Source organism: Littorina saxatilis, linkage group LG5 (genome assembly GCF_037325665.1).
Source record: "Littorina saxatilis isolate snail1 linkage group LG5, US_GU_Lsax_2.0, whole genome shotgun sequence".
NCBI classification, from domain to species: Eukaryota; Metazoa; Mollusca; class Gastropoda; order Littorinimorpha; family Littorinidae; genus Littorina; species Littorina saxatilis.
In genome coordinates, this window is record NC_090249.1 from 17386381 (window position 1) to 17398954 (window position 12574).

The window sequence follows — 12574 nt, forward strand, 5'->3', positions numbered from 1 at the left end:
CCATCGTATAGTCGGGTACATTGCACACATTATCGTATAATAGAAACTTGGCTTGTAAGAAAGAAAACAGTTCCCCCTGCCAAATATATGTTGTGGCCACTAACATTCTCCGGTTGAAAAAACAATCTTGCTAATATCAAAACCTCTGTTATAAGAAATGATGTTTCCCTTTACCAGGCACACCAGGCCTTGGCTATAGGAAATACATTCACTGTGCACTGTAGTGTTCCACTGTGAACACACTTCTTGTAACCAGTTGTGAACACTGTGCCGGGTAATATATAGTTCTACTTACAAAAGTAGCACACATTGTTAACACTATTTTGTGATTAACGCGTGTGCTACATTTACTAGTGGGGTAATATCGTATGCTGCACAGTGTTCACTACTGGTCACACAGGGTGTGTTCATAAGTGCAACACTTCAATTTACAGTGTAGATAGTGTTTGTATCTCTTGTGTAACTAAACTGCAACTTTGGTATTTAATTGATTTCTTGAAATGTTGATCTTCGCGGGTAAACATGAAATGTCAGTTGGGCTCACCATCTGTTATCTGAAGAGGCTACTCCATGTGATACGATCAACCCACTTTTTGTTCACACACAAACAAATCAATAATCATTTGTAGACAAACGAAACAATCACAAATATCTTCGACCCAATGATCATTAAAGTGGGCTTTCTAACATGATACAAAACAGACAGCATTCGTTTGTAACTCTGGTACTACAAATCAACTCTGAATTGTTGTCTTTCCCAAATACAACGTTTCATAAACTTAACCTGTCTTGCTTGTTTGTTTTGTATTTGCTTCTTGATTCTGGAACGTCAGATAAAATACCCAGCATGCTTCCCCAGAAATCGGCGTATGCTGCCTGAATGGCGGGGTAAAAACGGTCATACGCGTAACAACCCACTCATGCAAAAACATGAGTGAACGTGGGAGTTTCAGCCCATGAAAGAAGAAGAAGAAGGAACGTCAGCTGTCTATCTGTTTCAAATGTAAGCCTAAAGTTAAGCTAAGCTAAGTTTAGACATGACATTTAATAGCATGAAGTAATATAAGGTAAGACTAGATAAGCAAAATCAAGGAGAGTGGTGGCATAGGTAAACCAAAGAATACACAGGTAAATTCAAACACAAACACATCTAGCGGGTTTTCCCATTGGATTGCTCGATTCCCCACCGTCACTGTAAATAAGGAAAAGCCAGATCATGAATATGGATATGCCACCATCGTCTGATATAACGGAGTGCACCTGTCCGTTATGTTCATAATAACAGCGAAGCCGCGCTCTCTTTGTCCGCTGCGCCTGTGCATTCTGTATAGGACAGAGAGTTGGACTGGAGCAAGGGAGGCAACCTCGTACAGTTTTCATATTTGTGACGGGCTGAGTTATTCTCGCTTGATCCCTTTTGGATTTGGTTGTTTTGCTTGGATAGCGTTTGAAACTGATTGTTTGACATGCATTCTTGCATTCTTTAAGTGCCCATACGATTACAATTAATGTGATTACCTAATCAAACTAGAAGAATGGATCATGAGGTATAATAATGCAGCTATATTTCGACACTTTTGTTGTGTTTGTTTTCATTCTTGTCAGTATTAAATCCACACGAGTTAAGATAACAGAGGGGGGGATATCCATGAAAGAGAGTGTGACAAAGAGCGAGCGAGTCATTTGTTTTGTAATTCTCTTTTCTTATCTGTATTTCTTTTAACATTTGATTTCCTATGGCCTGTTTGTTGTTTGTGTGTTAGTCGTGTGAGTGTACTTCTTTATTGCTGTCTTTCTAACTTTTTCCGCATTAATTTTTGTTTCCATTTTATTTTGGTTGCATTTAGCATTTTTCATCTATCAATTTGTTCCATTATATTCTACTTTAGTGGATATTATGTTTTGTATTTATTTAAGTACAGGTTGTTAGACAATGCAATGTGCCTTAGACCTTTATTCTTGTAAAATAAAAGTTCGTTCGTCCGTTCGTTCGTTCGTTCTCTCTCTCTCTCTCTCTCTCTCTCTCTCTCTCTCTCTCTCTCTCTCTCTCTCTCTCTCTCTCTCTCTCTCTCTCTCTCTCTCTCTCTCTCTCTCTCTCTCTCTCAGTCTATCTCTCTCTCAGTCTCTCTCTTTCTCTCTCTCTCTCTCTCTCTCTCTCTCTCTCTCTCTCTCTCTCTCTCTCTCTCTCTCTCTCTCTCTCTCTCTCTCTCTATTTTGATACGCAAGCATATTATTCGGTCTGTTTCATTTCTGATTTGAAATGTAATAAATCTGTTAACAAGAAACATTTCAGTAAAAAAAAAGTTAAACTAATCAATGATTACATCTATCAGTCCGCAATTAAATGCTTCATTAAATCAATCAATACATTAACAAACATATACATATAGATAAACTTTTACGCATTTACTCTGGAAAAGATACATAGATGAACTAACGAAGGAAGGAATCAAGAAATAAAAAATACACATTGAAGGGAAAACACAAAAACATAAAGTGATATTTGTTTCATATGGGAGTACACACACCAACACAAACTGCAATCTCAGACAAGCGTGACTCAGAGTATGGGTACACACACGTTGTGTGAGCTGAAGGACATAATGGATTGTGTATGTCCTGTGCATAATTGCAAGATCACCCCACTCTGTGTCTACCTGTGCAAGCTATGCACGGTTATCGGGCTATGAATCGGAGGAAGGGAAACAACCTATTCAAGTTTAGACATTGTTGACTGTATGAGTTCTCCTCGCTTGATCTTGACTTATTTTCCCAGGAGAATGGGTTTGAGGCGGAAGTGTGTGTGGGGGTACGTGTATGTGTCTGTGTGTGCGTGTGTGTGTGTGTGTGTGTTTGTATGTGTGTGTGTGTGTGTGTGTGTGAGGGGGGAGGGGGGTGTTTGTGTGGTAAATTACACACATGTGTTTCCGCAACACAGCACATTAATGACTTAGAAGTCTGTGTGAATAACAAGTTGAGGAATGTATTGTGAATATAAAGGATATGAACAGTCTATATGTTGGTGACACAAGAGTCATTGGGATTATAGTCGTAATACAGTCGAATCCATTGAAAATAATATCGTTTATTAGAAACTTGGCTTGTAGAAAAGAAAACAGTTCTCCTTGCCGAAAGGTATGTTTTGTCCACTCAAAATCTCCGGATGAGAAAAACAAAAAGTATTGCTAATACGATCAGAAAACCTCTGCTATGTGATATAAGGTACAGCGTGGATTTTGTTTCATGTGATTGCTCACTGCAAAAAAACAACCCAACCAGGAATATGGATTTATCCCCATCATCTGAAATAGCAAAGAGCACCTGTTCATCGTGTGCATTATTACAGCCAAGCCGCACTCTGTGTCCGCATGCGCATGCTGGATATTACAGAGAGTTGGAGCAAGGGAGACTTTCTTCTTGTCGTTCGCTGTTAGATCGTCAGTCCGGACTGCAGGGTGGAGCAAGGGAGACAACCTCCTACAGTTTTCATATTTGTGACGGGCTGAGTTATTTTCGCTTGATCGCTTGTGAATTTGGTTATGTTGCTTGGATAGCGTTTGATACTGATTGTTTGGCATTGATTCTTGCACTCGTTTAGTGCCCATGAGATTATTATGTGATTAACTTGTCAATCTAGAAGAATTGATCATAATGTAGCAATGTTCCGACATCTTTGTTTAGTTTGTTTCTAGTATTCTATTACATCCACACGTGTTAACATATCATAGTACCCAATATTGACGGACCGTGTGATGATATCTTCTGCTATGGTCTGTTGCGACAGTGATATCAAAATCGAGACCGGAGCTATCACTGTCGAAACAGACCAATAGCAGAAGATATCATCACACAGTCCGTCAATGTTAAATATATTGCTATGTCACACGCATTCCTTCTTTGCCACTACTAAAGCAAACGTGTGCAAGATTGTATGTTACACGCTTTGATGCCGAAATCAATTATTTTGATTATGCATTTATTTCTGAAAATTTTTACCTTTACATACATTCAGTCACTACCTTAAACACTTTTGTTTTCAGTATTCATTTCAAGTGATCACGAACGTAGAAAAATGGGTATCAAAGCGTTGTTACATTTTGTTGTGCATTCTGAATAGTGTGCCAACAGGCCTTGGTCAGTCAATCACGTTTTATCTGTGTACTAAGTGTTTGACGGTAAAAGAATAACACCAACCCCGTTCTCCTGTATATAACTGAAAGCCACATTTTCTTCTTCATTCAATTTCTGTTTTCAAAAGCTTCGTCAACTTTCCACTAGACGACAAGCTCCCTTTACCAAGCTTCAATGAAGAACCCTGAATACGAAAGCTCAAAACAAAACAATAGGTACTACTTTCACTATCGTCGTCTGCAACGAAAACCGAAAATGGATAGACAGTTCCGTGCGGATCTTACCACGTATCAACGTACATCCGATGCTCAGAACCTACAGATGGGTGACGCTTTGGCGACTGAGGCTTCGTCTTCAGCTCTAACACAAACGCAGACAGTCAGGCAGGTCTTATCTGCACCAGCGGTGATGGAAGGTTTGGATTTAGAAACACTCGAATGTTACTTCGACAAGATAAACGAACCGAAAGACGAAAGTGTGCCCCAAATTCGGAAAATATTCTTTCAAAACTGCACTGTAAACAACATCAACATCACTGTGAGAAAAAGAACAATCCAAACACAACCAGTTCCCCTGTGGAACATTTCGAGTGGACTTTCCCACGACCTGACCTACACAAATTCTCCGTGTTCCTTCGCGCTTTGCATTCAATCTGTGGTAGTGCGCGCGTGTGTTTGTGTGTTTAGCTTTCGTTGGTTTGTGTTGTTTGGTTCAAAAAAAAGTTTATTTTTTTCATTGAAAGATTCAGAAACGTTGGTTGATACTTTGTTAAATGCATTCAACCAGAAAAAGACACGAAAGGAATTGGATCTATCTTCTGCGCGCATGCGTGTGTACGGTATGTGTGAAAAGGCAATTGTGTTGTCAGTCTGGTTTTGTGCCTGTTATTTTGTCCCCAAAAACTCATTTATATCTTTCTATGCCTATGCTGTGAGACATAATCGCCATTACGAGCTAGTCGTGTGACAGAGAGTTTTCTTGCACACTCGACTGCTGCTGTTTCACTCCGGCTAAAGCCGTCGTGAAACATCTACAGTCTCGTGTGCAAGAAAACTCTCTGTCACACGACTAGCTCGTAATAGCGGGTACTGTCACACGACTAGCTCGTAATAGCGGGTAATGTTGCATTCACTTTAAAGAAATTACACAATTATTTGTCTCAGTTTTGGCTGTTCCATATCCCTCCCAATAACTATTATTTATGTCTGTTCACTCTTTTCTTGTACTTCACAGTATTTCCAAATGTCTGTTCTTTCAAAAAGTAATTTGTCACTTTGTTCAGCTACATTCTGGGATAAGAACATGTTCATATATGTATATATATATATTTTTTTTAAATGTAGGTGTCTTCGTTTTTGAAGTGGGAAAGCAATACAGAGGTCGTCGATATTAAGACTGATATCGACGGAAATGTCGTCGGTATCACTTTTGCCAGGAGCTCAGTCTTGCCCAATTGATTAATGGAAATCTACGTAACATTTGAAATAGCAATATAAGGGGGATATGTATGCAAGAGAGTGTGGCAAAAAGCGAGCGAGCGAACAAGAGAAACACAGAGAGAGAGAGAGAGAGAGAGAGAGAGAGAGAGAGAGAGAGAGAGAGAGAGAGAGAGAGAGAGAGAGAGAGAGAGAGAGAGAGAGAGAGGAGGAGGAGGTGGAGAGAGAGAGAGAGAGAGAGAGAGAGAGAGAGATAGAGATTGCCCCTCTCTCTCTCTCTCTCTCTCTCTCTCTCTCTCTCTCTCTCTCTCTCTCTCTCTCTCTCTCTCTCTCTCCGCACCTCTCTCTGTGCAAACAACAGAAATACCCTAACAAATACCATAAAAAAAGATTCCTGACGAAGCATGTCTCGTCTCATATTATATGCAAATAAATGTGTTATCACCCTTAGGCATTACAAGCTGTTGTGTGAGTGTGTTTGAAGGGAAACAAGCCGATGATTTACTATTCAAGCAGTATTCTTTAAAACACTTCGCACAGATTGTAGAAACGCATACACCAGATTAAGCGAACGTTCGAAGATGATTTGATTGACAAAAACCTTACTTTCAAGAGTAGGCTACACGAACGAATTCCCACCAGTGCGAATATTAGCTCTCAATAATACGAGTATTGATATCCAAGAGCAAAAGCATTCATTCTCAAGAGTACTCGTATTTCGTTCTCAAAAGTACAAGCATTAGTTTCACTGTTTTCTCAAAACTGACAAGATTAGATATATATAAGCACACGATCATGGTTCCAACGAATACAAGTATTAATTCTCGAAAGTACAAGTATTTAGTTCCCAAGAGTAAAAGTATTAGTTTCCCTAAAAGTCTTCCCAGGACTCGGTATCTATAAAACACACAATTATAGTTCTCAAGAGTACGAGTTTAAGTTCCCAAGATAACACGTAGTAGTTTCCCTACAAATCTTGTCCGGAACTGAACTCAGCATCTATAAGTATAGGAGTATAGTTCTCAAGTATTAGTTCTCAAGAGCACAATTATTAATTTCAAAGAGTATTTCTTCCGAACAGTACACGCATTAGTTTCACTAAAACCCGCATTATAACTACAAAGAAGACGATTATCGTTCAAAAAAATAAGTTCCCAAAGAGTACAAGCTTCAGTTCTCAAAGTACAGACGTTACTTTCAGAGAAAAACCGTCTCAAGACTGAAGAGACTCGGTATTATCGTTCACAAGAATAAGTTCCCAAAGAGAACAAGTTTCAGTTCCAAAAGAACAGACAATAGTTTCACAGCTCAGAAACCCCGTCTAAAAACTGAAGAGACTCGGTATAATCGTTCACAAGAATAACTTGAGTTCCCAAAGAGTACAAGTTACAGTTCCCAAAGTGCAGACATACATTTCAAAGAAAACCCGTTTCAAGACTGAAGAGACTCAGTATAATCGTTCACAAGATTAAGTTCCCAAAGAGTAAAAGCTTTAGTTTTCAAAGTACAGACGTTACTTTCAGAGAAAACCCGTCTCAAGTCTGGAAATACTCGGTATTATTGTTCACAAGAATAAGTTCCCAAAGATTACAAGTTTTAGTTCCCAAAGTACATGCATCAGTTTCACAGAAACGCGTTTCAAGACTGAAGAGATTCGGTATTTCTATAAAGCACACGATTCTGGCATCCAGAAAAGCTGTCTCACGTCCTCTACGAGACAGACCCCCTGCTCGCAGTGTGAGGGCGATTGCCTATTCGTGGCATTGCTACCACTACGACAACAGTCGCTGGGGTCGGAGTTCGTGATGGTGTCTGTGGCGAGGGCGGGTGGTAGAGGTCCCAGGTTTTGCTTTTGCGCTGGTGGTGGTATGTATAAACATTGTGATGAGAAAAGCGGGGTGTTTGAGTTGTGTGTATGCGGGTTGGTGGGGGTAGGAGTGTGTGTGAGGGTGTTGATGGGATGTGGTGTGTGTGTGTGTGTGTTTGTGTGTGTGTGTGTGTGTGTGTGTGTTTGTGTGTGTGTGTGTATGTGTGTGTATTAACAACACATACACACACACAGACACACACAGACACAGACACACACACACACACACACACACACACACACACACACACACACACACACACACACACGCAGACACATGAAGACACAGACACAGGGACACACACACACACACAATAATAACTATAACAATAACAGCACTTTATTGTATATGTATAGGTTACAACACGAGTGGTTTTTTTATATGGCTTGTATTTCAGTCAAGACCCAGCGGATGAATAATCATCGGGAGACACGAGCCTCTGGCGAGTGGCTCTCGATTGATATTCCCGCTGGGTCTTGACTGGAATACAAGCCATATAAACAACCACGAGTGTTGTAATCTGTATATCCCATTCTACCATCAAACACAAAGTGTAGACTACTAGCGGCACTGTTGCGATCTGTGGACTGTAAAATAGTGGTGCCAGCGAGACTTAGCCCTTTTGCAACCTTAAACTAAGTGACCGTCGCTGAAAAAATAAAACGAATGAGTGCATCGATAAGTACGCGGTAACACTACTTTCAGACCATTTAAAAGCTTTAAGTAAAGGTTCATAAGTTGCAAGAAAGTAATGAAGTCGAATAGAAATTAATTTAGTTGAAGCGCACAATTCTTTTGTTTTGCGTTTCAGGTCAGCAGAACGGGCGAAACGGGTTTGGGACCCATTTGGCTTACTCGATTCAGAATCGATTCCACGTTGTTTTTCTCGAACGTTTTATTATACAATTAGGCTTATTGACAGAGAAGCAAATTTTAGGGAACAAATATGTAGGTTTAGATTTAACCATTTGCTCCCTATTTGAAATGTATCTACGTGATAAACTGTTTTGTGAGTGTGTTTGGATGGATGAACCTAAACTGGTATGGGTGTGAGGAAAACGGGACTGAGTTGAAGTCGCGAATTGCTGACACGTCTGTCACCGCCGATTGATTGCATTTTGAAGGAATATGACTGGATTACGGAAAAATACACACATGTTAAGTTCTTGGATACCTTCATCGCCTATGTGGACTTACTGCAGAGCCAGGCAAAAGAGTAGACTTGCTCGCAAAACACGTGAAACAGCCGATGTTTGATAGCGAAGCCAAACCGTACCAGGTAAGGACGCTTCTCGGTCTCGCTACGCATGTCACCAATGACAGTGTTGTTGCTTTGAGTTTGACTAACAAACTCGAAACTGTCATTTAAAACATGAGCCAAATGTGTATTGATTGTGTGATTAGTCTATGTGACAGGGCTTCTTTTAATAATAACTATAACAATAACAGCACTTTATTGTATATTAAAATGAAAACATTAAAACAGAAAATTGCCTTCGACACGTCTAACCTAAGTGGATTAATCTCTGGATAAGAATATGGGGTTGCATTGTATTAAAAGCTGACAAAAAATCCATGAAAAGAACTCTAACGGTGTTACCAGCTGTATCTAAATGAGAGACAATAAGGTTAATAAGTTTTAGCGTAGCATCTTCGACCCCTCTTTTTGCTCTATAGGCGAACTGAAGTGGGTCCATGCGATCGGACACACACACACACACACACACATACACACACACACACACACACACACACACACAACACACACACACACACACAACACACACACACACACACACACACACACACACACACACACACACACACACACAGTTGAATATCAGTGACATACGTACTCCAACGAGAGCATAGTTGCTCGTGAACGTTCTCTTGAAGTATTTACTTAATCAAGATATCTTTTCTGTTGCAGTCGTTCTAGAGCCTTGTTGTGACTCAGGGGAATACACACAGAACCCAACCCATATTTCCAGGAAACAGTGAACAAGAGATTGTCATGGCCACACGCATCGTCTTCGCAAAGAACAAGGGCACAAAACTGCATAACAGACTTGAAGGACCGCTTTGTGATATTTTGTCAAATGTGTAGATCTTATGGTGTTTTGTCAAATTTGAATGGAAAGATGAACTTTTTTAACTGGTGTTTCGTCAAATTTGAATTGAATGATAGGTTTTTTTATGGTGTTGTCAAATTTAAAGTAACAGATGGACTTTTTTAAATCGTGCTTTGTCAAATTGGAATGGAAAATACACGTGTTTTTGGTCAAATTTATATGGAACGATGGTCTTTTTTAAATGGTGTGTCAGATTTGAATAAAAATATAGACTTATTTAAATGGCGTTTTGTCAAATGTGTTTGGAAAGATTGACTTTTTTAAATTTGTGTTTTGTCACATTTAAACGGAAAAATGGAATATTTGTTATGGTGTTTTGTCAAATGTGTATGGTAAGATGGACTTTTATGGTGTTTTGTCAAATGTGTATGGTAAGATGGACTTTTATGGTGTTTTGTCAAATGTGTATGGTAAGATAACATTTGTAATGGTGATTTGTCAAATGTGTATGGAAAGATAGACTTTTTATGGTGTTTTGTCAAATGTGAATAGAAATATGCACTTTTTATGGTGTTTTGTCAAATGTGAATAGAAATATGCACTTTTTATGGTGTTTTGTCAAATGTGAATAGAATGATGCACTTGTTATGGTGTTTTGTCAAATGTGAATAAAAAAATATCCCTTCCTGCAACGTGTTTTAGCCTGGTATTACTCTCTTTACTAAGTCAAAGTTTCCAAAACGTTCGAATTAAAAGAAACACTTGTTTTAAAGTCAATTGTTTTAATAAGTAACCTTTGCGTTGTTCCTATTACACTTTGATTTTTGCCCTTTTTTGTGGGTTGTCGAAATGTTTCTTCTTGGTGAGTCTTCATGACACAACACTGAATTTGACGAACTTTTTCACGACATAGCACCAGTATACTGGCGGTAGGAAGAAAAATGTATTAAAAAAAATTCACAGACACCAGAGACGGTAAAGGGAGGCAATCGTTTCCACTGCCAGTTTGTTAAATAGGCCAGAAAGGATGAGTTGTTTCCCATGAACCGTTTTCTACCTGGAAGTGTGTTTCCAACCCCACCCAAAAGTGTGTTGGTGTCTCAAAGAGCAAAACTTTTTCCGAAATCCAATAATATACCAATTTCTTTGAAAATATTTGGATTATGTGTTAAATTTACCCTCGTACATGTTATGTTAATTAGAAACATTTAAGAATCAAATATTTCACAAAAGCAAACCAATTTAATGTAAGTGCATCAGATATTTAACAATGCACCCTGTGTGAAATTCATTATACATTGTTAGATTAAAAAAAAAACTTGTATCTAAATAAAATGTAAAAACAACAACAAAATGGTGTGCAACAAATGTGCGTGTTGTACATGTGTGTGTTTGCTCGCGCTTGTTTTTGTGCAGTTAACATATTTTCTCTTGTATGAAAAGGAATATAATATACAATTGGGGCTTTACCAGAAAATCTCTAAAACTGTTGATTTCACTGCAATTGGCAGCCTTTTTCACGATGGTTTACCAAACTTATTGTTCACATGCGAAAGACTGTCCAAATACGATCGGTTGATCAAGACATCACGTGACCTCGCCCGTTGATCCACGAGAGCTTCTAGACACATGGCGGGCCGAGAGTCCATGTCGTGTCTGAACTTGTTGGCGAACAGGTTGGGCTGTTCTAACAACCAGGGTAGGTCGGCCTGGGTAAAAATACACACCTCCCGCACATACTGCCCCCTGCACTGGTACCTGTCTTTTCGCTTCCACGCTACTGCTCTGGAGATGTGCTCGTTCTTAGGGGAGTGTATCACGTGCGTTTTGTACCCGCCTGGTATCCATGGCAACGAATTGATGGTCGCCCAGACGCTCTCATCGGGATCCGACGCATCCTTGAAATAATCCAGGATGGATTTTGCCACGTCGTCGTAAAAGATGGTGGCAACGAAAGCTCTGGAAAACGCCCCGTACTGAGTACCTTTGCGGACTTGGGCCTCAAAGGGCGGGGGGTCTTTTGGCACGGATGTCTTGACTAGCTTACCGTCTTTAACTTCGTGTTTGAACGTGAATCGGTGCCTGAACCACCTGGGCATTGGGAAAGATTCGATATCGTTTGTCCCGTTGAGTATGGTGAGGATGCGAATTAGGCCTATTTCCAGGTTGGTTCTGAGAGGAAACTCCTGCCCTGCCAGGTTGAGGTAGTACTTCCAGGCCACTGTGCTTTGCAGTGCGCACGCCATCGTTCTCAGTTCCACCCTGATGGAATCGTAACTGAGGTACACAAAGCTGACACGATCCGTCAGGATGACGTTGGGGAAGCATGACGCGATTGACGTCATCACTCGAAAAACTGCGTCATCGGCCTTCTTGTCAACGTGGATGCAGTAGACGTTGTGGGGACGGTAGATGGCGCGCAGCAACTGTTCCGCCTGTTCCGGTGCCGTGTGCATCTTCAGACCGAACGCCAGCGGAAACCTCATTTCTTCTTCGTCAGCCGGCTTGTCGTAGCCGTGAAGTTGCTTCAGCAAGCTGCAGTCCTGTGACAATTCTTGCAGAGGACACGACGGAGATGCTGTTTCTTCAGTACGGTTTACGTCACATAATCGATGGACATCAGACGGAATGACACAATTTTTCCACTTTCCAAGACTTTGAAGGGGAAGTGGCGTGTCCTTCTCCACACTCTTATCACCAGACAATACGTGTATCAGAATGACACCACCACACCACACAACGAGGGCAGAGGCGAAGACTTTCAAGCACATCCGGAATTTCATGGTCGTGTTTGGTCTGAAAATTGAATACAAGAGAACTGTGATTACAAAGTGAGGAAACTGCTGAGAGCGTTTCATGCAAAAGACACCCCTAACGCGCACAGACAGGAACATAGACATAGAACACTTTATTATCTCAACGAGGAGAAACTCAGGTGTGGTGTATACAGCATTACAATAAACAACATAAAACGTAAGAACATAAATAAAATATCGAGGCGCAAATAGTCCACTCATAATTATAATAGTCAAGATTAGGACGACAATATCAAAACAAATCTCTCTCT

At 40.2% G+C, this 12574-nt stretch overlaps 1 protein-coding gene across 1 annotated transcript; it reads right to left on the reverse strand.

The window, feature by feature from the left end:
• Positions 1-9206: 9206 nt before the first annotated feature.
• On the reverse strand, positions 9207-12393 carry LOC138966441 (beta-1,3-galactosyl-O-glycosyl-glycoprotein beta-1,6-N-acetylglucosaminyltransferase-like). The gene has a single exon (XM_070338683.1). It carries the CDS (start codon positions 12363-12365, stop codon positions 11025-11027), a length of 1341 nt encoding a protein of 446 aa, XP_070194784.1. The 5' UTR covers positions 12366-12393; the 3' UTR covers positions 9207-11024.
• Positions 12394-12574: the final 181 nt, after the last annotated feature.